Here is a 23151-nt window from a genome sequence, read left to right as displayed (position 1 = left end):
TAAAATGTGTTGCTTTGAGATATCTGGGTTGCCCAAAAAAAAAGTTTTTCCACCGCTAGTTACACTAAACACGCATAAATGGTGGGAAACGTTCATGACAATGTTTACTAACCTTTGATTTTGTATAAATGCAAAATCATATTGGAGGCATTGCCTCCTCAGCAGCCACCCTCCGCAAACATGTTTTATATGTCGGTTGGCCATCCTCTTCTAAGCCGCGGCCGTCTGTAGCTTTTCTGTAGCCGAAGTATTCCCATACCACGATTTGGTTTTCTTCGATGGGGGACAAAGTTCAGGAGTTTCACTAGCCATCGTGTAGCACAGCTGACTCACTGACACTGAGCATTAACTGGTGGGGGAGGGTTGAGCCTTGCTGTTGCAAGCGAGGGATTTCTCCCTGCATTTTTGGGACATAAAAAATAGCTAATCCATTAGGGACGGTATGACAAAAAATTTTTGCGGTATTGAAACTGTGACATTTTCATACCACAGTTTACCTTGAAACTGGTAATCGTCATATGTCTAACTCAAATAAAGTAATACTGAAATGCATCTATGTGCATTTGCTGTGGTTTAGTACAATACTTTTATCGCACGACCAGTTCCTCTTTTCATTACGTTGTATTTTTTTCACACCCTCCACACCCAGTCGCCATTTAACCCATCTGGGAGCCACCTCGCGACCTTCATCGCTGGTTGGCCTTCAATCAACTACCCTTTTTACACAAGAAAACAGCCACTTATTTTAAGGAGTAGGAGAGAAAAAGAGCTTGACTAATTTCGGCAACAACGAAAGTTTTTTGTTTTTGTTTTTGTCAATTGAAGGAATCATTGCCACTTCCAGAATCATCAATGCCAGAAACATGCCAGCCGAACCATCGGAACCGCGCTAGCCAGCGACCTGGGCCGGGGGACCCCGACAAACCAGCCAAAAGGCCAAACTCCGCCCGTTCACTTTAGTCTTAAACCCTTGCACTGACTCCATTTTAAAAGCAGGATAAAGGCTTCAAAACACAGGTTGAAAATTTATTCCAAGTCAACAGCAATCAGACAGCACAGAGAGACCCAGGCGAGAAGGCAAACTGGATCCAGAGTCACGATATCAAAAGTCAACAAAAGATTCCCGAGAAAAATTACAACAATTAGTTCAACATTCAGTCTTTTGAAGGCTCTGGTGAGGCAGGCTGTGGTCCGGAAGAAGGGTGTGTTTTGGCTTTGTTTAGGATTATTCTCGGCATTGTTTAAGATTATTCTCTGTGTGGATTGGGCAGGAGGGTTTCGGGCGTTACTGTTGTCAGGGCAACGAGAGTTGAGGATTTTGCCACCTCACGTAGCGCTGAGTGTCATCTTCTCAGTCGCGGGTTCCTCGTTATCAGATGTTCCTTGTGGCAAGACAAGATGTCCCGCCATTTGTTCTGGACTGTTTAGAAGAGCTGATTGCGGGGTTTGGTGGTGCAGACGTGGGCTTGTATAGGTCTTGCCTATCACCTGTTTGTTAGCTTCAATCTTGCTTAGTCAGCTGCATGACGCGGGCGTTGGCCTTCCGTGGTCATAAGGCGTCCTGTATCTGTTCTGCGCTTATCTGCCCATTGTCTTGGGGCTGCAAATTCTAATCATTTTAAGTCCCAACTGTTCATAATATCAAATATATTCTGTTTTTCTTGAACTATTATATAAATGCTATTTATTTTATATTGGGTGTGTTAGAGTAATACAGTCAAAAGGTAAATACGAGAAAAAATACTATTCCCTTCGCTGTGTTGTTTTTGTCAACGGTGACCAGTGTTGTCACAGATTTCTTCAGAAAGTAATTCAATTACTGGCTACTGAATATGCCTTAAAAAAAAGTAATATATAGTTATTTTACTGATTACTTTATTATCAAAGTAACTAAGTTACTTTAAAAGTAAGCAGTTTTTCATTTTTTCTAACTTTCTTCAATCTCCAACCTACGGCTAGAACCCTCCAGAATGAAGGAAAAATACTCACGTAGATTCATGGACGCACACAGATCAACATTCCCTCGTACATCTCAACAGGTGGCTGCACTAAGCTCGAATGTTCATTCACGCCTTTCTCAGTCAGCGGTTACCATGGAAACAAACACGTAGTGGGAACCTTTTTAACGTTTTCTATTCAAAATGCTCTTTGTATATGATTACAGTGTTCTTCATTCTACATACAGTGGGGCAAATAAGTATTTAGTCAACCACTAATTGTGCATGTTCTCCCACTTGAAAACACTAGAGAGGCCTGTAATTGTCAACATGGTTAAACCTCAACCATGAGAGACAGAATGTGGAGAAAAAAAACAGAAAATCACAGTTTGATTTTTAAAGAATTTATTTGCAAATCATGGTGGAAAATAAGTACTTGGTCAATACCAAAAGTTCATCTAAATACTTTGTTATGTACCCTTTGTTGGCAATAACGTTTTCTGTAACTCTTCACAAGCTTTTCACACACTGTTGCTGGTATTTTGGCCCATTCCTCCATGCAGATCTCCTCTAGAGCAGTGATGTTTTGGGGCTGTCGTTGGGCAACACGGACTTTCAACTCCCTCCAAAGATTTTCTATGAGGTTGAGATCTGGAGACTGGCTAGGCCACTCCAGGACCTTGAAATGCTTCTTACGAAGCCACTCCTTTGTTGTCCTGGCTGTGTGTTTGGGATCATTATCATGCTGAAAGACCCAGCCACGTCTCATCTTCAATGCCCTTGCTGATGGAAGGAGATATTTACTCAAAATCTCTCGATACATGGCCCCATTCATTCTTTCCTCTACACAGATCAGTCGTCCTGGTCCCTTTGCAGAAAAACAGCCCCAAAGCATGTTTCCACCCCCATGCGTCACAGTGGGTATGGTGTTCTCCGGATGCAGTTCAGTGTTCTTTCTCCCCCAAACACGAGAACCTGTGTTTCTACCAAAAAGTTACTATTTTGGTTTCATATGACCATAACACATTCTCCCACTCCTCTTCTGGATCATCCAAATGCTATCTAGCGAACCGCAGATGTGCCTGGACGTGTACTTTCTTCAGCGCCTGGCAGTGCAGGATTTAAGTCCATGGCGGTGTATTGTGTTACTGATAGTAGCCTTTGTTACTGTGGTCCCAGCTCTCTGTAGGTCATTCACTAGGTCCCCCCACGTGGTTCTGGGATTTTTTGCTCACCGTTCTTGTTATCATTTTGACGCCACGGGGTGAGATCTTGCATGGAGCCCCAGATCGAGGGAGATTATCAGTGGTCTTGTATGTCTTCCATTTTCTAATAATTGCTCCCACATTTGATTTCTTTACACCAAGCGTTTTACCTATTGCAGAATCAGTCTTTCCAGCCTGGTGCAGGTCTACAATTTTGTCTCTGGTGTCCTCCGACAGGTCTTTGGTCTTGGCCATGGTGGAGTTTGGAGTATGACTGACTGAGGTTGTGGACAGGTGTCTTTTATACCGATAATGAGCTAAAACAGGTGCCATTAATACAGGTAACGAGTGGAGCCTCGTTAGAAGAAGTTAGACCTCTTTGTAGTGTTGTATCGGTCGTGAACGATTGGTTCTTTCTGAACGAATTGTTTGGGTGAACGAGACCGAACGAATCACCTTCTGCACTGATTAGTTCTAGAAAGCTTGGGCTTGCTTGCTGCGTGGGAGGGTGTTGAGCAAGCGGCAGTTTCTTGACATCGCGGACGACCAATCAGACGCCAGCCTCATCGCGGGCAGGGGAGGGAGCGGAAACAGAATCAGAGCGTCCATCACTCACTTCCACGTTTGGCCAATAAGCAGCCAGCGTGCAGTCGGGGGGCAAGACTGAGTTATGTCACTTCCCGTTCAGTGACTCGGTCCTCCGGCTCCTGACCGAGCTTGCTGCTTACTGACTTTGCAATCATGCAGTGAACGAGTCAGAAAGTGAAAGGAAAGGACTTTGTCGCATATTTGTTAATGTGGAGTCTATCATGTGCTGCTCAAACACACAAAACCACCACACAAACCTAGTGTGCATGGTTTAGTGTACAAAACTCGGGACTACATATGACGACATACTATCAAACTTACAGTAGTTTAAAACTCTTTCGCAAAAGATGAGCTGCGGTCGCGTGACGACAGTGCGGGTGGGGGGGGGGGGGGTAGAACTTTCACTGATTGAAGGCTTCATGGCAGCGATATTTACCACATATGTGCACAGGAAAATGAATGTTTTGTATGATCACCATAATACTGATTTGCAATGAAACAGTATATACAGTACATGTCAATTTTTTCCGAGTGTTTTATTTTATTTGGGGGGGGGGGTCAGACCGTGTCGGGTGTTGGTTGGTTTGACAAATTAATGTCCATCCGTCCATCATATGCTACTCAAGCGCCCAAAAACAACGCACGCGGGCACGGAACATGTAGCAATATGTCTCCATTTTTCTTAACAGACTAATGAGAGTGGAAAGGCGACATTGTAAAGAGCAAACTGTAGCGGATGATGTTGTTGAGTCTCGTAGCTCGCTGAGTAGACGTGTTGCAATTTTTAAATTATTTCTCGTCAGCATTTGACAATCTGAGATGAGGGGACGACGGGGGAGCTGACTGTATTATTTATTTATTAATAGCAGTGCAAAAATCATATTTCAATACAATCATCTTAATTATGATTTGCAATGACATTGTTTTGTATCAAAATGTAGTATTGTTTTCATTTCAGAGCAATACATTTGACAACCAACTATTTACGCTTTAGTTTTAACGTAGTTACCAAAAATAATAGTGAGGAGCATGAAAACAAAAACACAACAGAGCGTGAGGTAAATATAATGTGTTGGTCGTTCTATATTTAGAAAATAAACTTTCGATTTCTCTTATTATTTGCGTGACAGCAAGCGTGTCACGTAGGCTGGTAGCGGCAATATTGCACATGTGATCAAGATCATGCTAGAGAAAGTCCGTGCGCCCCCGAGCCCAAATCCACAAAAGGAAAATGTTTAACAGTGTCCTAAATCAAAATGCAAGCACGGGCCATGACTTTGATCCCATAGAAATACGACAGACGACGCGGAAGTTCTCCCTCGCTATTGCAACGACGGGGTGGAGACGAGGCTGCGAAACAAGAATGATATAGTCTAGAGCTGAAACGAATACTCGAGCAACTCGAGTAACTCGAGTTTAAAAACTGATCCCAGTAATTTTATTCACCTCGAGTATTCGTTTATTTTGACAGCTCTAAGCATCACGTTTTGCTCGGACTACTTTTAATGCGGGACAACGCACTGATGTTACGTGCGTAGAGGACGAAGCAAAAAAAACAACAACAACAAAACTTACTGCAGCAGACAGCCGCTACACACGACGCCGACGTTGCTAAATACTTGCCCGCACAATGCTAGTTGGTAGCAGGTAGCGTCTGATGCGTCTCATAGAGATCACATGTATGTTGAACTAGATGCGAAATGACAGACTCGGCCGCGTCTGGGCAGCGTTAATAAACCGCCGCCATCTTAAAGCAGCAGAGTGCTAAGCGCTAATAAAGAGCGCTAAGCGCTAATAAATAAGATTAATGTTACTGTCACAAGCTCACGTAACGTTAGCCCTGCGGAGGGCTAGATTTCTATTGATTATGACCACTGTCGATGCGTGGCTAACGCGTCTTACATACAGGCTTTAACATAACAGCGTTGTGGAGTGATGAGGGTGTAAAATAAAAACTCAATAATGCTAACTGTCAATTTTAGCTCAGTAGTCATTGCTGAATAAAACACCAAGTAGCACTGGTCCCTAATGTGCTCCAATACAGCCTGTATCATACATTTATTTTGAACACTGCAAAAACTCACAATCCTATCAGGACTTACAGTTTAGACTAACTTAAAACTTAACTAGAACTTAAAAATGGCTTGACACAAATAGAAATTCAATTGAAACACATAAGGAAAAAATCCTAACTTTTAAGTGATGTGTGTTATCAAGCGTAACGGCATTTTTAGGTAAGATATATATAATATAATTTTTATTTATTTATTTTTTTTATATGATCTAAAAGTTTTTTGAGTGAAAGCAGTGAATTAGTCTTTTTTTAATTCTAGTTACATCAGAGATGCAATTGTTGGCTGTTTCAACAATATACATCGAAAATAAAGACATTGATTGACTGAAAATGGTTCAAGATTAGATGAAATGTCTTGTTTTCTCATGTATATTTATAATTGCTCTTCACCTAAAAATATATTTGTTTTAACCGATTACTTGATTAATCGATAGAATTTTCAGTCGATTACTCGATTACTAAAATATTCGATAGCTGCAGCCCTAATATAGTCTGTCACTCACTTCGGAATCTACAACGAGCGGCCAATAGGAGCCTGTGTGCAAGAGGGGGCGGGACCAAGCAATGTCACTTCCCGTTCAGTTATATTGCTAAGCGGTCTTTGAAGATTCGTTCGGCAATGTCACTTCCCGTTCACTAACCGAATGATTCATTTGAGTGTGTGGATGAGGTGGGCGAACAATTCGCTGAACAATTTGTTTGAACGAGTCTTTTTACTGAACGAACTGGAATGGATTCGTTTCCTCAAGTGAACGACATATCCCGTCACTACCTCTTTGACAGCCAGAAATCTTGCTTGTTTGTAGGTGACCAACAGTGTTGTCAATTTTACTTTAAAAAAGTAACTAATTACAGTTACAAATTACTTGTCCCAAAAAGTAATTGCGTTAGTAACTCAGTTACCTGAATGTAAGAGTAATTAGTTACTTGGCAAAGTAACTAGTGATAATTTTCATGTTTTTTTTTCTCATAAGAAAAAAAAAAAAAAGGTCACACAATGTGAAGTTTAAAGGGTTTGGGGAACAATTGGCCCTAGCCCAATTCTTTACCCTCCACTTAACTAGACACAAGGGTCTTGCGAACTAGATAGTGACCTTTGCTATGTGTGGAAGTCATTTAAAGTTGTGAATCAACCGTTAAAGTTGTTAAAATTGCTCCCGTTTGCATTAGTCCCCTTCTGTCAACTTTCAACAATCAACATGTGTAAGGTTTAAGTTTTCATCTTTTAAAGATAGATTTAAGTCAAGATTTTGCCGATTTAGGAGCATTTTAAAATAAAATTTTAAAAAAGTTACTTAGGTTCGCGAGGAAGGATCTCTACATCAGAGCCTTCCTGCGAGGTTTACTGCTTTAAGATGGCGGCCTTTTTACTAACGCATGTAGTCCTTAAAACATGTTGCCAATGCAGCCGTGTCTGTCATTTGCATCTAGTTCTATAAAATGTGATATCCACCGTATCATGTGGGCATAGTTTGTAGGCTATGGCTACACTCAGGTAAACGAGGGAGTTTATTTTATATCCAGCGATGAAGTTGGAAGCAGTTATGTGGCGTCGGAGCTACTCCTGTTCTGGTTTGTTTACATCCGTGGTACACTCAAAATGGCGCATGGAGGCATGTCCGCTAGTTTGGGCACGTGACTGTCAAAGACCGATTGGAGCCACCTAGCATCGCGTTTGCAACGGCGTCCTCCCCACTCCTGCTCTGCTCACTCGTCTCCGTGAGTCTGGCTCTCTGACTTTTTTTTATTCAACCAACTTAGTAACGCATAGTAACGCACGCCTTTCCCGCCTCAGTAACGGTAACGGCGTTGCCAAGATGAGAAAAGTAATTAATTAGATTACTCATTACTGAAAAAAATAACGCTGTTAGTAACGCCGTTATATTGTAACGCCGTTATTAACAACACTGGTGACCAAATAGTTATTTTCCACTCTAATTTGGAAATAAATTCATTAAAAATCAAACAATTAGATTTTTTTTTTTTTTTTTTTCACATTCTGTCTCTCATGGTTGAGGTTTACTCATGTTGACAATTACAGGCCTCTCTAATCTTTTCAAGTAGGAGAACTTGCACAATTGGTGGTTGACTAAATACTTATTTGCCCCACTGTATGAGCCATTTCTGAAACCAATTGAATGATTCAAAGTCAGGTTATTAGCAATTGTTTCTACAAAATGGATAAGTGACAAGACTTTTGTCAGGGACAGGGTAGAATGAAAGCGCTCTAAAATCTTGTAAAAAGTCTTTCAAGAACAGTTGTGCATTTTGTTTTATTGTCTGTTGTCTGATAAAACTTCACAGTTAGGATTTTGCTTGTTGGAAGGTGAAATGAAATGCCTCAACACTCTACTGACTTTTACCTTCCTGGCTGCATCTGACTCCCCCACACACCTGGCTTGGCCATTATATTTCAGAGTGCAGCAAATAGAAAGGTGATCTTAATCTACCTTGCACCACCGCCCCCATCGCCCATTTTATCTCGCGCACACAGCTTCGCATTGCTGATGGATAGCAGTTCACGGTCGCCTGCGCAGCGAATGCACTGATGAGGACTATTTAGATGCATTGTTTGACTACTTTGAGCAAAGGAACCGTTTGGTCGGGCCTGCGGTGGAGCAATCAGTCCGAGTATTTCAAGCTGACCCCTCTCCATTAGCTCGTTACGCGGCGTGAGGCCTCCCTCGCAGTTGTTTGCACTTTGGTCATTGCAGTCACAACCAGCGGTATGCGCCGGCCATTGATTTCCCATGAATAGCTCACTGCGGGCCAGTTCATTATGAAGGTGTTCGCACCGCTGGCTTAGCGGGGTTGCGGGTGATGCCGTGGCGCGGCTTTTAATGCATTTACATTTGTTGGCCGACATCATCGAAATCAATAACATTGCTTTAAAAAGAAAAACGTGTTTGCATTCAGTCTTTTACACTGTTTTCTATTGTTCTCTTCAACACATGGCTCAAGGCTGGACTCTTGCTGCCGCTCCACCCGCTTAAACAGTTACCATAGCAACGCTATCTAGGCCTACCAAGACCTGAAGCCGAAGGACATGCTGGACAACAATACAATAGCAGCACAGCCAGGGTACCTGAGGGACTTAGACCTGAGAGGGAGGTATGCGTGTGTGTTCGGGAGGAGGCTGCAGATTGAGAAGGAGTAAATCCTCCCTCTCCTTTTCCGTTCTACCTCCATCACACACAAACACTACCAGGATTAGCCAAAAGAAATAGTGGACGATACGTGGCGTTTAATCAGCCCTTTGTTCCTGGATAAATTTGTGGTTTCGGTGGCCCATCAAAAGGTGGCTTAATCCCTGTTTCAATGCCTGTACTTGTTACACTTTTTGTTGGGTATGTGTAGCAGAGGCGATTGCTCTTAAGCAAGGGGTCAGGAACATGTGGCTCGCGAGCCTCCATTGATGCGTGCATCTGGCTCTCCGCCAACCCGTAATCTTAAATGTGGAAACGGCCAGCTTGCTTGACATGAACGAGCTGTGATGAATGGCGTACCGCAAGCAACACGTCACTTCCGCTCATTAATATTCATGACATTAGCTACTGTTGCTAAGTAGGGACAAGCACAGGATATGAATGGAAATCGTGTACGAAGGAGGTGTTTACAGAGCTAAACCTACCAATTCTCTCCGAAAATAATGTGCCTGGTGCCAAATTCACTGGCAAAGATGTGGAAGAACATAAAAATGTTCAGTTAAAGAGATGGCTTTAGTGTCGAAGGCTGAAAAAGACGAAAAAATGAGCCGACCTAAGCATTGCTTTAGCTTTTTTATCGAAGCGACTGACAATGACATTCTCCTGTTTCAAGAAGCTATCCTTTACCATCAGCCCTGTCTTTCTTATATATATATCCACTGGTTGTCCTACGTCTCTTACCGTTCTTGGGGGTAATTTAGTTAGCTTTGTGTAGCGATCGCAAATGCTACTCAGTGACAGCCAACGAACACTTTAAATTTTTTCATTGATAACACATCTTAATCCCATAATTTATTTACACTTCTATCCTATAATCCCTTACTAATGTTGTTTTTATATACATATACAGTGGGGAGAACAAGTATTTGATACACTGCCAATGGGTTTTCCAATTGACAGTGTATCAAATACTTGTTCTCCCCACTGTATATACTGCCACTGTTACCGTTTCTGTTATATATGTATATATGTATGTATGTATATATATATGTATATATGTATATATATGTGTATGTATGTATATATATATATATATATATGTATATATGTATATATATATGTGTATATATGTATGTATATATATATAATATATAAATTTTTTCAATCTCAAATACTTTTTCGCATTTAAAAACGTTTTCCATGATTTAAATGTTTTCTTTTTTTGATTGAAGTGATTTTTCTTTTCGAAAAATATATATATTTTTGAAGCAACTTATTATTTGATTGAAAAATAAAGACAAAAATGTCCTAGCCAAAATGTGGGCCAAACACAAATCCACATTACTTCAATCAAAAAAGTTGCTTCAATCAAAAAAAAAACTTGACTCCAATCAAAAAAAAAAAAAAAAAATTCAACCAAAGAAAAATAGCTTTCACATGCATTTTTTTTAGTTTCAAATTCATTTATGCTTTCATTTTTTAAAAATGTTTTATTGAAGCGACTTTTTGGGATTGAAAAGATGTATTTTGATTGAAGTTTTTTTTTAAAAAATTTTATTGAAGCAACTTCTTTTGGGATTTACTAGTAAAGACACAAATCTACCTCCATATTGCTCCGCCCAGGATATACAATTTTTGACTGGGGTAACTACATTGGCACGACACCGGCGGGCGTACCATATTAAATGGATGACGAGCTTGGCGAAAAGTATTGCCTAAGCAGCCTGATTTAGAATTCCCCTCAAGAATGATGGGAAACAAAAAACGCTCATTGTCAACTTATTATTATTAATATTCTTGTAAATTAAGTTCGGAGTCATCATCATGTTGTGCCCCCCCCCAGCGCCAAAAGTCAAACTCCGCCTATGGTTTCTGCTGTCTCGTTCAAAAAGGTTCCTGATCCCTGCTCTAAAGGCTGATTTATGCCTCCGGGTTACGGTGACGGTGGAGTGACGGCGTACACTCTACGTTGTCATTGAGCATTCGGAGTTCTGTGTCAAGGGAACACGTTGCTCTGTAATTCACTGCCAAGACACTAGAGGGGTGTGGCTTTGTCGAATTCCTTTAGTTTTCTTCCGGTCATAGACAACAATGGCAACGGAGATTATGATGCATTAAATAGACACGATGTACAGGTGGTAGTACTTGCGAACCTCCTCGACAACCCTCTCTTTGGCTTGGTCCATTTTTGCGTGTAGCTCAAGAAGGTTTGAAAATGGCGGTGTTGTTGTTGTGCTGAACGGGAAATAACGTTCTCAGGGGACCAATCACAGTCCTTTGATCTTCACGTCACTTGGACATGACGCGTAGTCCGGATTTTTTGAAGGCACACATTAGGCATGTGCCGGTTACCGGTTTCAAGGTTTACCGTGGTATGAAAACGTCACGGTTTCAAAACCACAAAAATTTTCCGTCATACCGTAGTACGGTATTCGCTATTTTACAAGTCTCAAAAATGCAGCCAGAAGTGTCTTGGAGCGGTGTGTCAGTGACGCTATTCTGTTAAACACCAAAAAAGAAACACTCCAAACAAAAGGCGTACTTTTCTTGAATTTATGGAGGTCTCAAATCATGGTAACTGAAATATACAAAATGAACACTTTTAAAACGTACAATAGTATTTTACACGTGTGAGTAGCTTCATTAGCACAAAGACAATAGAATGTGAGGAAGTCATCCATGAAAAAGTTCGCCAAAAACAAAACACACATTTTCCTTTCAAATTCAAAATACAAATTAACTAAAAACTTACAAAGACGCATGTTAGCCTAGTCTTAGCTGGAAGAGCAACTTCGTCCAGGTTATAAATCTCACAGCCACTGAGAAACAAGCTTGAATGAAGGAAAAGGGATAACATCAAAGCTCGCTAATTGCAACAGATGATCTTGCCCTAAGTACAAATGTACGCTCGCTGGACAAGGAGAGGTCTCACTCCCAGTGTTTTTAGATTAAACCTTTACACAACAACATTCACATTTTAACTCACTTATCCATTTTTAACTTATTTAACTAATGAATTCTGTGTCTTTTTAACACAAAGGCATGACATGTAGACTAGAGTTGACACAGTGGCTGAAAATGGCGAAACCTCACTTGAGCTTTTGCCCCCTCAAAAAATAAAAAAAGGAGTCAATATTTTTCAGTTTTATTTAGAAGTGTTTTTACTTTTTTACAGCAATTAATTTAGTTCTCGCTCAAATCTTGAGCAACCTGAGCTGTGGCTGTGGGTAGTCTGTAAGTTCTATTTATTTTAATTTTATTGAAAATACTTTTTTGTTTATTTATTTCTTTTAACATAATATTCATGTTCCAATTTGCAAATATTTTCTGAAAAGTAAAATAATCCCGGATTTTTAAAATTTATTTTTTAACCCATACCTCTCAAAATAACACATTTTGGAGCTATAATTGCAATACCGTGATACCGTAAAACCTCGGTATTTTTGCTCACGGTTATCGTACCGTCAAAATCTCATACCGGCACATGCCTAGCACACATCAAGCTACGGCATAGGGTCCAAATCTGGGTCTGCGCTATTCTCGCACTCTAATTTCTTTCCCTACCGAGGAGTGGGTGCCGCTGAGCCCCGCTCCACTGTCACAGCGTTATGTTGTCATCCCTGTTGGCATATAAACTGCCCCTGAGAGTGCTCAAAGTCACGGTAAATGGAACTACACTTGTATAGCACCTTTTCACCTTCAAGGTACTCAAAGCGTTTTGGCACTATATACTAATTTACCTACTGATGATGCTGCATCAGGAGTAGCGTTGAATGTCTTTTTCAAGGATACTTAAATGAGGTCACCAGGACAGAGAATCAAACCCACAAACTCTGCCACCCCACCATAGTCATACCATACCAAAGTGAATGAATCCTCTCTGTGTAATATTACCTCATTTATGACATTCTTTTTTGTTTATTTTCCAACTTTATGAGTTGTCACAGTTGCAGATCCAATAGATTTGTGGATGCGAGGGATTAACAGTTGTCAAATGTGGAAGTGATTCGCCGTACTTGAATTCTACAATCTAGGTCAAATAATAAGAGGACTACCATAATTTTTTTGCACTATATCATAAGACTGTCATAAGACCAAATGAACCACCATGAAGCTTTGCAGCCAATTGGTTGGTGGTTCATTGCTTCTGGAAGCTTTATTTGACCATCACCGTTCTCTTAGGGGAGACATTCAACCTCTGCTGCCACCTGCTGTCAACACTGTTGTCGTCCAACATACCTACTAGCATGCGTTGCAGTTCTACATATGTAATTAACAGTCAAAATTCATGTTCTGTGCAAATTATTTCTTCAGTTACTCATCTAGTTGTTTCATTAATTGCTCGTTATGGAATTACGGTAACACTTTAGTTGACAGTGGTGCCATAAGACTGTCATAAGACCATCATAATTATGACATGACACTGCCATGCGCATTAATGAATGCTTAAGACGGACATCATTTTGTTTCATATGGCAAATTATCTCACTTTTGAATGGATGTAAAAGATCCGAGCTAGACATAAATTGAGTTAGTGACATAATTTGCCGGATGACACTTAATGACATCTGTCATAAGCATAAGCGGAGTTTAAGGGGGCAGGCCCCCCTAGTGGCCAAAAAGTGTCATTGCATGTAATTGACTTTCCTATATATATAAAAGTTGTAAAGCAAGAAAACAAACAAAAAAAAATGATGAAATGAACAAAAAAAAGATAATTTTATAATGGGTAAAAATTATTTTTTCAACAGATCATGTGACTAGAACCTTAGACGGTCATTTGCTTTGCATATTATTTTCAAAAAATAAAAATAAAAAATAGGGGAGGGCAATTTTATTTTTCAAACGATTTTTTTCTTTGATTGAAAATATTTTTATATGATTGAAGCAACTTTTTGGGGGATTAAATGATTTAGACACAAATGTCTTCCCCATAATATGGCCCAAACACAAAAAGGATGGCTAAAGTCAAAGAAAAGGTTTTTTTTATATGAAAATTTATGCGTTAAAATGCAAATTTTTGAGTCTCTAATATTTTTTCGCATTCAAATACTTTTTTTCCTATGATTGAAAATTTTTTTTTTTTTTTTTTGATTGAAGTGATTTTTCTTTTGAAAATATAATATAAATATAATATATCAATCAAAATAAAGAAATCAAATAAAAATAGCTTTTATATATTTTTTTAAATTTCACATTTATTTTTGCATGCAAACACATTTATTTTTTGATTGAAGTGACTTTTTTTTAAATTGGAAAATATATATTTTGATTGAAGCAACTTTTTTTTTTTTTTGATCGAATAATGAAGAGACAAATCTACATCCATATGGCTCCGCCCAGGGGATGCAATTTTTGACTGAGGCAACTACACTGGCACGACACCAGCGGGCGTACCATATTCGATGGATGACGAGCTTGGCGAAAAGTATTTCCTAGCAGCCTGATTTAGAATTCCCCTCAAGAATGATGGGAAACAAAAAACGCTCATTGTCAACTTATTATTATAAATATTCTTCAAAGTTAATTTTATTGCTGACACTGCGTTTCGGGATCATCAATACGTTGTGCCCCCCCTGCCCCAAAAGTCAAACTCAGCCTATGGTCATAAGCATTCATTAAAGCCCACAATAATGTCATGTCATAATTATGACGGTTTTATGGCAGTCTTACGACACAGCTGTCAAATAAAGTGTTACCAATTAACCCAAATTAACAAATAGCCACACTGGACTATAAGCAGCAGGATTCAAAATGAGGGTAAAAAAGTAGCTGCTTATAGTCCGAAAATTACAGTACCTAAGGTCATATTTTGCTGAGAGAGTTTCAATATACCATACATTGTTGTTATTTGCTCCATTTCCTTTAAAGCGGCAGCATTTACGGGCCAACAGACAGAGGCTAAGTGCTTGTAGCAGGATGTTTGGTTACACGCGTGCTATTTGCTGTACAATTTGCAGGAACTTTTTTTTTTCTGTGGTAAGTATTGTTGAGTAACTACTTAAACAAGCCAATTATTGTTCACTATTGAAAGGCCTGCGGACATCCACCACGCAACCGGATGTCTTTATTAAAACAGCTTTATGACTCAGCAGATTATAATTCATGTCAGTATTTGATCACTGTCAGAATCTAGGCATTTGCTGGTATGATATTCTGACAGTAAGATAACCTTAAACCAAAATATCACGATTTCACGGTATTGCATTTACAGCTTTAAAATATGTTACTATTAGATATCTGGGTTAAAAAAAAAACTTTTTTCCAATGAACAGGATTTTTATTTTTCAAAACATATTAGCAAATTGGAACATAAGTACGTTACGTTAAAATTAGGGCTGTCAAACGATTAAAAATTTTAATCGAGTTAATTACAGCTTAAAAATTAATTAATCGTAATTAATCGCGATTAATCGCAATTCAAACCATCTATAAAATATGCCATATTTTTCTGTAAATTATATATATATTCTGTAAAATAAATTATTGGAATGGAAAGATAAGACACAAGAAGGATATATACAGTACACTCAACATACGGTACATAAGGACTGTATTTGTTTATTATAACAAATCAACAAGACATTAACATTATTAACATTCTGTTAAAGCGATCCATGGATAGAAAGACTTTTAGTTCTTAAAAGATAAATGTTAGTACAAGTTATAGAAATTTTATATTAAAACCCCTCTTAATGTTTTCGTTTTAATAAAATTTGTAAAACTTTCAATCAAAAAATAAACTAGTAGCCTGCCATTGTTGATGGCAATAATTACTTAGACAATGCTCATGGGTGCTGAAGCCTATAAAATCAGTCGCACCCAAGCGCCAGCAGAGAGCGGCAAAACTCCATAACACACAATTAACAAGAGGGCATTTCACTCTACTGTCATTTAAATCTGTCTGAGCGGGACATGTGCGTTAATTGCGTCAAATATTTTAACGTGATTAATTTTGAAAAATTAATTACCGCCCGTTAACGCGATGATTTTGACAGCCCTAGTCACTTCCTGTTCATTTTGGACAGCAGAGCAGAAACTTCAAATGAATTCGATGTCTTTGGCGGTCAATGGCAACTAAAGACTTTAATTTTGGAGCATTTCAGGTCATATGCTGTTGATATTCAGTCACTTACTGTTGATTTTGGGGCATTTATGTGTCACTTCCTGTTCATTTTGGACAGCAGAGCAGAAACTTCAAATGAATTGGATGTCTTTGGCGGTCAATGGCAACTAAAGAGTTTAATTTTGAGGCATTTCGGGTTATTTGCTGTTGATGTACAGTCACTTCTTGATGACTTTGGGTCATTTATGGATCACTTCTTGTGTTGTGCATCATCAGCCATCCATCATCAGCAATACGACAACATAGCTCCATACATACAAGAAACCGTGCAACTCAATATTCAGAGAGATTGAGACAGCTGTTCATTCTCAATGCTGTAATGTCCAAACAGGCAGCCCTGCCCTGCAAACACTCAAGATGCTAATTGGAGCGATTCAACCCTGAGGTTTTGCAAGTGTGAATGGGGATGACCTCAATGCTCACAAAAGATATGCTGATTAGAGTCAGATGACCCTTCTATGGATACAAAAGTGATTTGTATCAACTGATCCACCCTTGGTACTTATAGGTAATTAAACAGTGAGACCTTTTTAAATGATGTATCGATTATTGGCAGGAGCAAATTGGTAACCTTTTGGGATACAAAGTATCACCCTATATCATCGTTTCGATATTTTGTCACACCTCTAGTGTAGCTTGCCTCCTGCCAATAGTTAGCTGGGATAGGCTTCAGCACCCCGCGAACCTCAGGAGGTATACAGAAGATAAATCAACCAATGAATGTCCCCTGTTTGTGACTTACAAATGTAATATGTATTTGTTTACTGCTTACTAAGCTAAACTTTGTCCTTTTACAGGCCGCCGAAGAGACAGGATGCTAATGCTTGACGGAATGCCTGCAGTCCGAGTCAAAGCCGAGCCCCTGGAATCGGAACGAGGGGTAAGCGAGCAGTTGTTTTCCAGACAATTCCCCGTTTTCCCCTCACAGCAACCCCTCTTGCTTTCCTCTCCTTCTTGCCTCCTCCCGTCACCGGGCGGATAATTACTCCCAGGCTCGAGCAAGTGAGCGAGACAGCGATCATGGGGGCTATGAGGAGTGGTCGGAGAGCATGGTAGTGAGGAAAGACGCAGCTGGGACAGGAATGCATGAGGAAGGAGGGAGGTGGTTTGGGGTTAGGGTTGTCAGGGACTTCATATTAGTTGGGGGTGATTGTCCGCAGGGAAGCTGGGTCACATGAGAAACTCTGCTATCTGTCCGCATCTTTATGCTCCCCATTGATCCTCCCGTAGACCTTCGGTCTTACAAACACATGAATAATCTTCCTCTTGTGCACACACTCTGATCCATCTCTTCCTCCGCCCCCCACTCGTTCCCGTTGAGCTTTCTATCGCCAAGTATGAATCACAGAAGTTAAACGTTGCGATTCAAGCGTTTTGCTTAACTCGTACTGAGCACTATTTTCTTAAAAATACTTCACTTTTGCAACTCTAGAATAGCCAAAACCTTTACTTAAGTGAGAGTAGTGTTACTCCTAAAGAATATTACTCACGTAAAAGTACAGTCATATGAAAAAAATTAGGACACCCCCACATTCAATCCTACTTAAAATGGCTAAAATCACACACAGTTGTATCACATCAGATTTAGTGCTACAACGATTAATCAATTAATTCGAGTATTCGATTAGAAAACTAGAAACTGCAATTTCTGGAGAAATTACTCTAGGTCTTTGCTCTGAGGAGATACAGATCTTTGCCCCGCCCAGGTATGTGTGGGGACATTTCAGAGTCAATATAAGGTGACTTCCTGTTGATTTGGGGACAGATGGGGACGTGTACTGGTCATATCAGGTCATTTGGGGACATTTGTGGGACTTGTCCTGCTCATATCAGGTCATTTGGGTACATTTGGGGGGCGTGTCCTAGTCATATGAGGTCATTTGGGAACATTTGGGGGGCGTGTCCTCGTCGAATCAGGTCATTTGGGAACATTTGTGGGACACGTCCTATTGATATCTGGTCATTTCCTGTTGATTTGAGGACATTTTTTTTTTTGCCATTGAAAATGAATGGGAAATTTGGACGTCCATGGCCGTCAATGGAATCGACTTAGATTTGCGTCAATGGAATCCAAGTATATTGGCATCAATAAAATCAACACACGTGGCTTTCAATGGCATTAAACAAAGTCAATGCCACTGAAAATGAATGGGAAATTTGGACGTCCATGGCCATCAATGGCATCGACATTCATAAGCGTCAATAGAATCCAAGTACATTGGCATCAATAGATTCGACATACATGGCTGTCAGTGGCATCAATGCAATGTAAATTCCATTGGAAATTCCATTGGAAGTGAATGGGAAATTTGAACAAACGTTGCATCCCGTTAAAAATAAATGGGAAAGTTTTTGGCAAATTTCCGGGGAACCGTACATTTTTTCCAAATTCTGTGTACAGCTTTTATGCCCCTCACTGTCCCGGAATTTTTTATGTCCAAATTATGTGATTTGGTCAAAAATTGTAGGACTAGATACATTTTGATTTTTTTTTTTTTTTAATCTGCTAAAAATCAGCTTTTACGGGCGGACTGAATTTTTTTCGGGGTTGTTCGAAAAATTCCCTGCGTCGCGTGAAATAGTCATTTCATAATGTGTTCGTCTTCATCTAGTTTTCGTCAACGAAAATGCTGAAAATTGTCATCTAGTTTTCGTCAATGAATACTTAAAATGTACACCCAGCAAAATAAAACGACTTTATTTTCAATTAACTATACCTACCTGAACACCACAAAGTAGAAAAAAGTTTCCGGGCGTTAAGACGACGCGCGCCACGCTAAAGCTAATGCTAACATTTTGCCAACGTTACGAATTTCAGTACGTTTAGTGTGTGATGACCACTAAGCACAGACCTTTAAAGGCTAAAAGCAACATTGCCTATTATCTCTTGATAAGATAAGAAAGAAAATCCTACCATGTGTTAAAACAGGCAAGCATGTAGCCTGAACATGCAATTGGAAAATGTCACACATTGTGAACATGTAACGGAAACTATGCCGCATTTTTGTCTTGTTCCCGTCTCGTCAGATGAAAACCGGCACTTGTCTTGTTATGCTTTACTCTCCCATTTTTTTTTCGTCATTAAAAAAATTGTTCGTCAACGAAATATTTTGGTTATCGTCATTCTTACCGAAAACAACAATGGTAATGATGGTACCTGACGTGAGCTTAGCATAGATGGCCCTTGTACAGTATCAGGGCTCTCTGGTCCAGCATACCTATAAATAAAGTGGTCTTGTTATGGAGAAGCTGTTGCTAGGCTACAGGGGCTTTGTGTTGCCACCACAGCTGTGTGTGTGCAGGTCACTACATTTCTTTAATAATGCTCATTTGTGTTCAGTTTATTTTATTTCAAAGTTTGTCTCTGGTTTACTATCCTTTTAAATCGGCCCGAATGAACATGTCATTTCTACAAGCTTTAAAATAGAGGTAATATTCAGTATTATGATATTGAATCATTCGCAATTGTGCTGGAAAAAAAGTTTGTGCTGCTACTGTAAAAAGTAACCGATAAATAACTTTTATAGTAATACTTTGATAATAAAATAATCAGTAAAGTAACTAGATTACGTTTTTTCAGATATAATCAGTAATTAAATTACTTTTTCAAGTTAAGACACTCCTCAACGGGAAAACATTGCCTCTGCTAAATTAATTTCTACACTTGTTTAAATAAATACAGTGGTACCTCTACTTAAGAACGTTTCTACATACAAAATTTTCAGGTTAAGACATGCAAACAGGAAAATATTGCATCAGCTAAATTCATTTCTACACTTGTCTAAATAAATACATTGGTACCTCTACTTATGAACGTTTCTACATACAAAATTTTCAGGTTCAGACATGCAAACGGGAAAATATTGCCTCAGCTAAATTCATTTCTACACTTATTGAAACAAACGCAGTGATACCTCCACTTACGAACGTGTCTACACACTGAATTTTCAGGTTAAGATACGCCTCAACGGGAAAATATTGCCTCAGCTAAATTTATGTCTATACTTGTTTGAATAAATATTTTAATAATACAGTGATATCTCTACTTACGAACGTCTCTGCATACAGAATTTTCAGGTGAAGATACACCTCAACTGGAAAATTCTACTTATGAACGTCTCTACATACAGAATTTTCAGGTTAAGACATGTAAACGGGAAAATATTGCCTCAGCTAAATTCATTTCTACACTTATTGAAACAAATACAGTGATACCTCCACTTACGAACGTGTTTACATACAGAATTTTCAGGTTAAGATACGCCTCAACCTGAAAATATAGCCTCAGGCAAATCAATTTCTACACTTGTTTAAATAAATACAGTGGTACCTCTACTTATGAACGTCTCTACATACAGACGTACCTCTTCTTATGAACGTCACTACATACAGAATTTTAAGGTTAAGACATGCAAACGGCAAAATACTGCCTCAGCTAAATTAATTTCTACTCTTATTTAAATAAATACAGTCATATATCTACTTACGAACGTCTCTCCATACAGAATTTTCAGGTTAAGACACACGTCAACAGGAAAATATTGCCTCAGCTAAATTAAATCTCTACACTTGTTTAAAGAAATACAGACGTACCTCTACTTACGAATGTCCCTACATACAAAATTTTCTGGTTAAGACACTTCTCAACGGGAAAACATTGCCGCAGCTAAATTTATTTCTATACTTTGAATAAATACAGTGGTATTTCTACTTACGAACGTCTCCGCATACAGAATTTTCAGGTTAAGACACGCCTCAACGAGAAAATATTGCCTCAGTTAAATTTCTACAATTGTTTAAATAAAAACAGTGTTACACTACTTACGAACGTTTCTACATACAAAATTTTCAGGTTAAAACACGTCTCAACGAGAAAATATTGTCTCAGCTAAATTAATTTCTACAATTGTTTAATTACAGTGGTACCTCTACTTAAGTTTTTTGTAGGGCTGTCAAACGATTAAAATTTGTAATCGAGTTAATTACAGCTTAAAAATTAATTAATCGTAGTTAATTGCAATTCAAACCATCTATAAAATATGCCATATTTTTCTGTAAAGTATTGTTGGAATGGAATTGAAAGACACAAGACGGATATATACATTCAACATACGGTACATAAGTACTGTATTTGTTTATTATAACAATAAATCAACAAGATGGCATTAACATTATTAACATTCCCTTAAAGCGATCCTTGGATAGAAAGACTTGTAGTTCTTAAAAGATAAATGTTAGTACAAGTTATAGAAATTTTGTATTAAAACCCCTCTTAATGTTTTCGTTTTATTAAAATTTGTAAAATTTTCAATCAAAAAATAAACTTGTAGCTCGCCATTGTTGATGTCAATAATTACACCATGCTCACTCATGGTGTAACACATAAAATCAGTTGGACCCAAGCACCGGCAGAGGGCGCCAAACACCAAAAAACAAGTAACAAGCGAACATTACACTGCTGTCATTTTAATCTGTTTGAGCGGGGCATGTGCGTTAATTGCGTCAAATATTTTAACGGGATTGATCAAAAAAATTAATTACCGCCCGTTAACGCGATAATTTTTACAGCCCTAGTTTTTTGTTTTTATTATGTGATAGTAAATCATTCGCAATTGTGTTGAAAAAAAAAATTGTTTGTGCCGTTATAGGACTACTTTGATAATAAAGTAATCAGTAGAGCTGTCCCGATCGATCGGGTCCGATCACGTCATTTTCAAAGTATTGGAATTGGCAAAAAAATATCGGCCATGCCTTTTTTTAATATAGATATATATTTTTTTAATGAAATTGTTTTCTAATTGTATTTAACGTTACAAACATAATATGTTACACTCATCCAGAGTCTTTAGTTTAGGCTTAAGGTAGGGTTATCAAATTTATCCCGATAACGGCGATAATTAATTTTTAAAAAAATGTATCATGTTAAAATATTTAACGCAATTAATGCACGCGCTGCACGACCCACTCACGCATTGTCGCACTCAATCTGTAATGGTGCCGTTTTACCTATATAGAGAGATATAAGGCAGCGTAAAATGAGTAGAGTGAATTTTGGCAGCCTTTGGAGCCTTTTTTTAATTGGCTAAAGCCTTACAATCCCTCTCTCTACGATTAGAAATATCATGGGAAGCAATGTAGGGAAGCAAGGTAGCAATTGATCTTTTTTTAACACCTTATGTTGTTTCCCAACGCAGAGAAGATATATCAATTAGGAGCACTACGCAGTCATGGTTCCACTTCCAATCATGTATTTGGGCATGGCTACAGTATCATTTACTGAAAGCTCAACAAATACACTAGATGGCAGTATTTAGTCACAATATACAAAGTCACAAGTCTTTCTATCCGTGGATCCCTCTCACAGAAAGAATGTTAATAATGTAAATGCCATCTTGAGGATTTATTGTCATAATAAACAAATACAGTATTTATGTACTGTGTGTTGAACGTATATATTCGTCCGAGTTTTATTCATTTTTTTCTTAATGCATTGCCAAATGTATATGATGGGGAAAAATTATCGGGAATGATTGGAATTGAATCGGGAGCAAAAAAAAGCAATCGGATCGGGAAATATCGGGATCTGCAGATACTCAAACTAAAACGATCGGGATCGGATCGGGAGCAAAAAAACATGATCGGAACAACCCTAGTAATCAGTAAAGTAACCAGATTACTTTTATGAGGCATAATCAGTAATTAAATGACTTTTTCAAGTAATCTGTGACAACACGGCTTAAGTCCCATCACAGTAAAACAAAAACTTTTTTATGTAAAGATACAGAAACTGGAAAACTAAAGCCGACTCTACTCTCGTTTTGACAGTAAGTCCCCCCTCCCCTCCAAACATACACACACAAAGATGTGCTTGAGCTGCCTGCCTCAGTTCTAGCTCCATTGTCTATATTAGGGGATACTGAAACCAGTATAACAGTAGGGCACATTTTTCAGCCCCATGCAGGGGAAAGCTCTAACGAGGCAAGGCCATATTTCCAGCTTTGGCTCCATGCCACCCAAATGAAGACCACATTTTTGTCACGGCCTGTCTGCCCTGCGACGGGGAGGCGCAGTCATT

At 38.8% G+C, this 23151-nt stretch overlaps 1 protein-coding gene across 10 annotated transcripts in view; it reads left to right on the top strand.

Moving 5' to 3' along the window:
* Positions 1 to 23151, top strand: part of klf12b (Kruppel like factor 12b) — a 212167-nt gene that overhangs the window by 134799 nt on the left and 54217 nt on the right. For all 10 annotated transcript variants that reach the window (XM_057852549.1, XM_057852546.1, XM_057852544.1 and 7 more), the window contains one exon: positions 16874 to 16956. In XM_057852549.1, coding sequence (XP_057708532.1) covers positions 16874 to 16956 — 83 coding nt within the window. The remainder of the gene's footprint in view (positions 1 to 16873; positions 16957 to 23151) is intronic.

This window comes from Corythoichthys intestinalis, chromosome 12 (assembly GCF_030265065.1).
Source record: "Corythoichthys intestinalis isolate RoL2023-P3 chromosome 12, ASM3026506v1, whole genome shotgun sequence".
Classification (NCBI taxonomy): Eukaryota; Metazoa; Chordata; class Actinopteri; order Syngnathiformes; family Syngnathidae; genus Corythoichthys; species Corythoichthys intestinalis.
The sequence above is the reverse complement of the archived record's forward strand: the minus strand, read 5'-3'. Positions and strand labels throughout refer to the sequence as shown.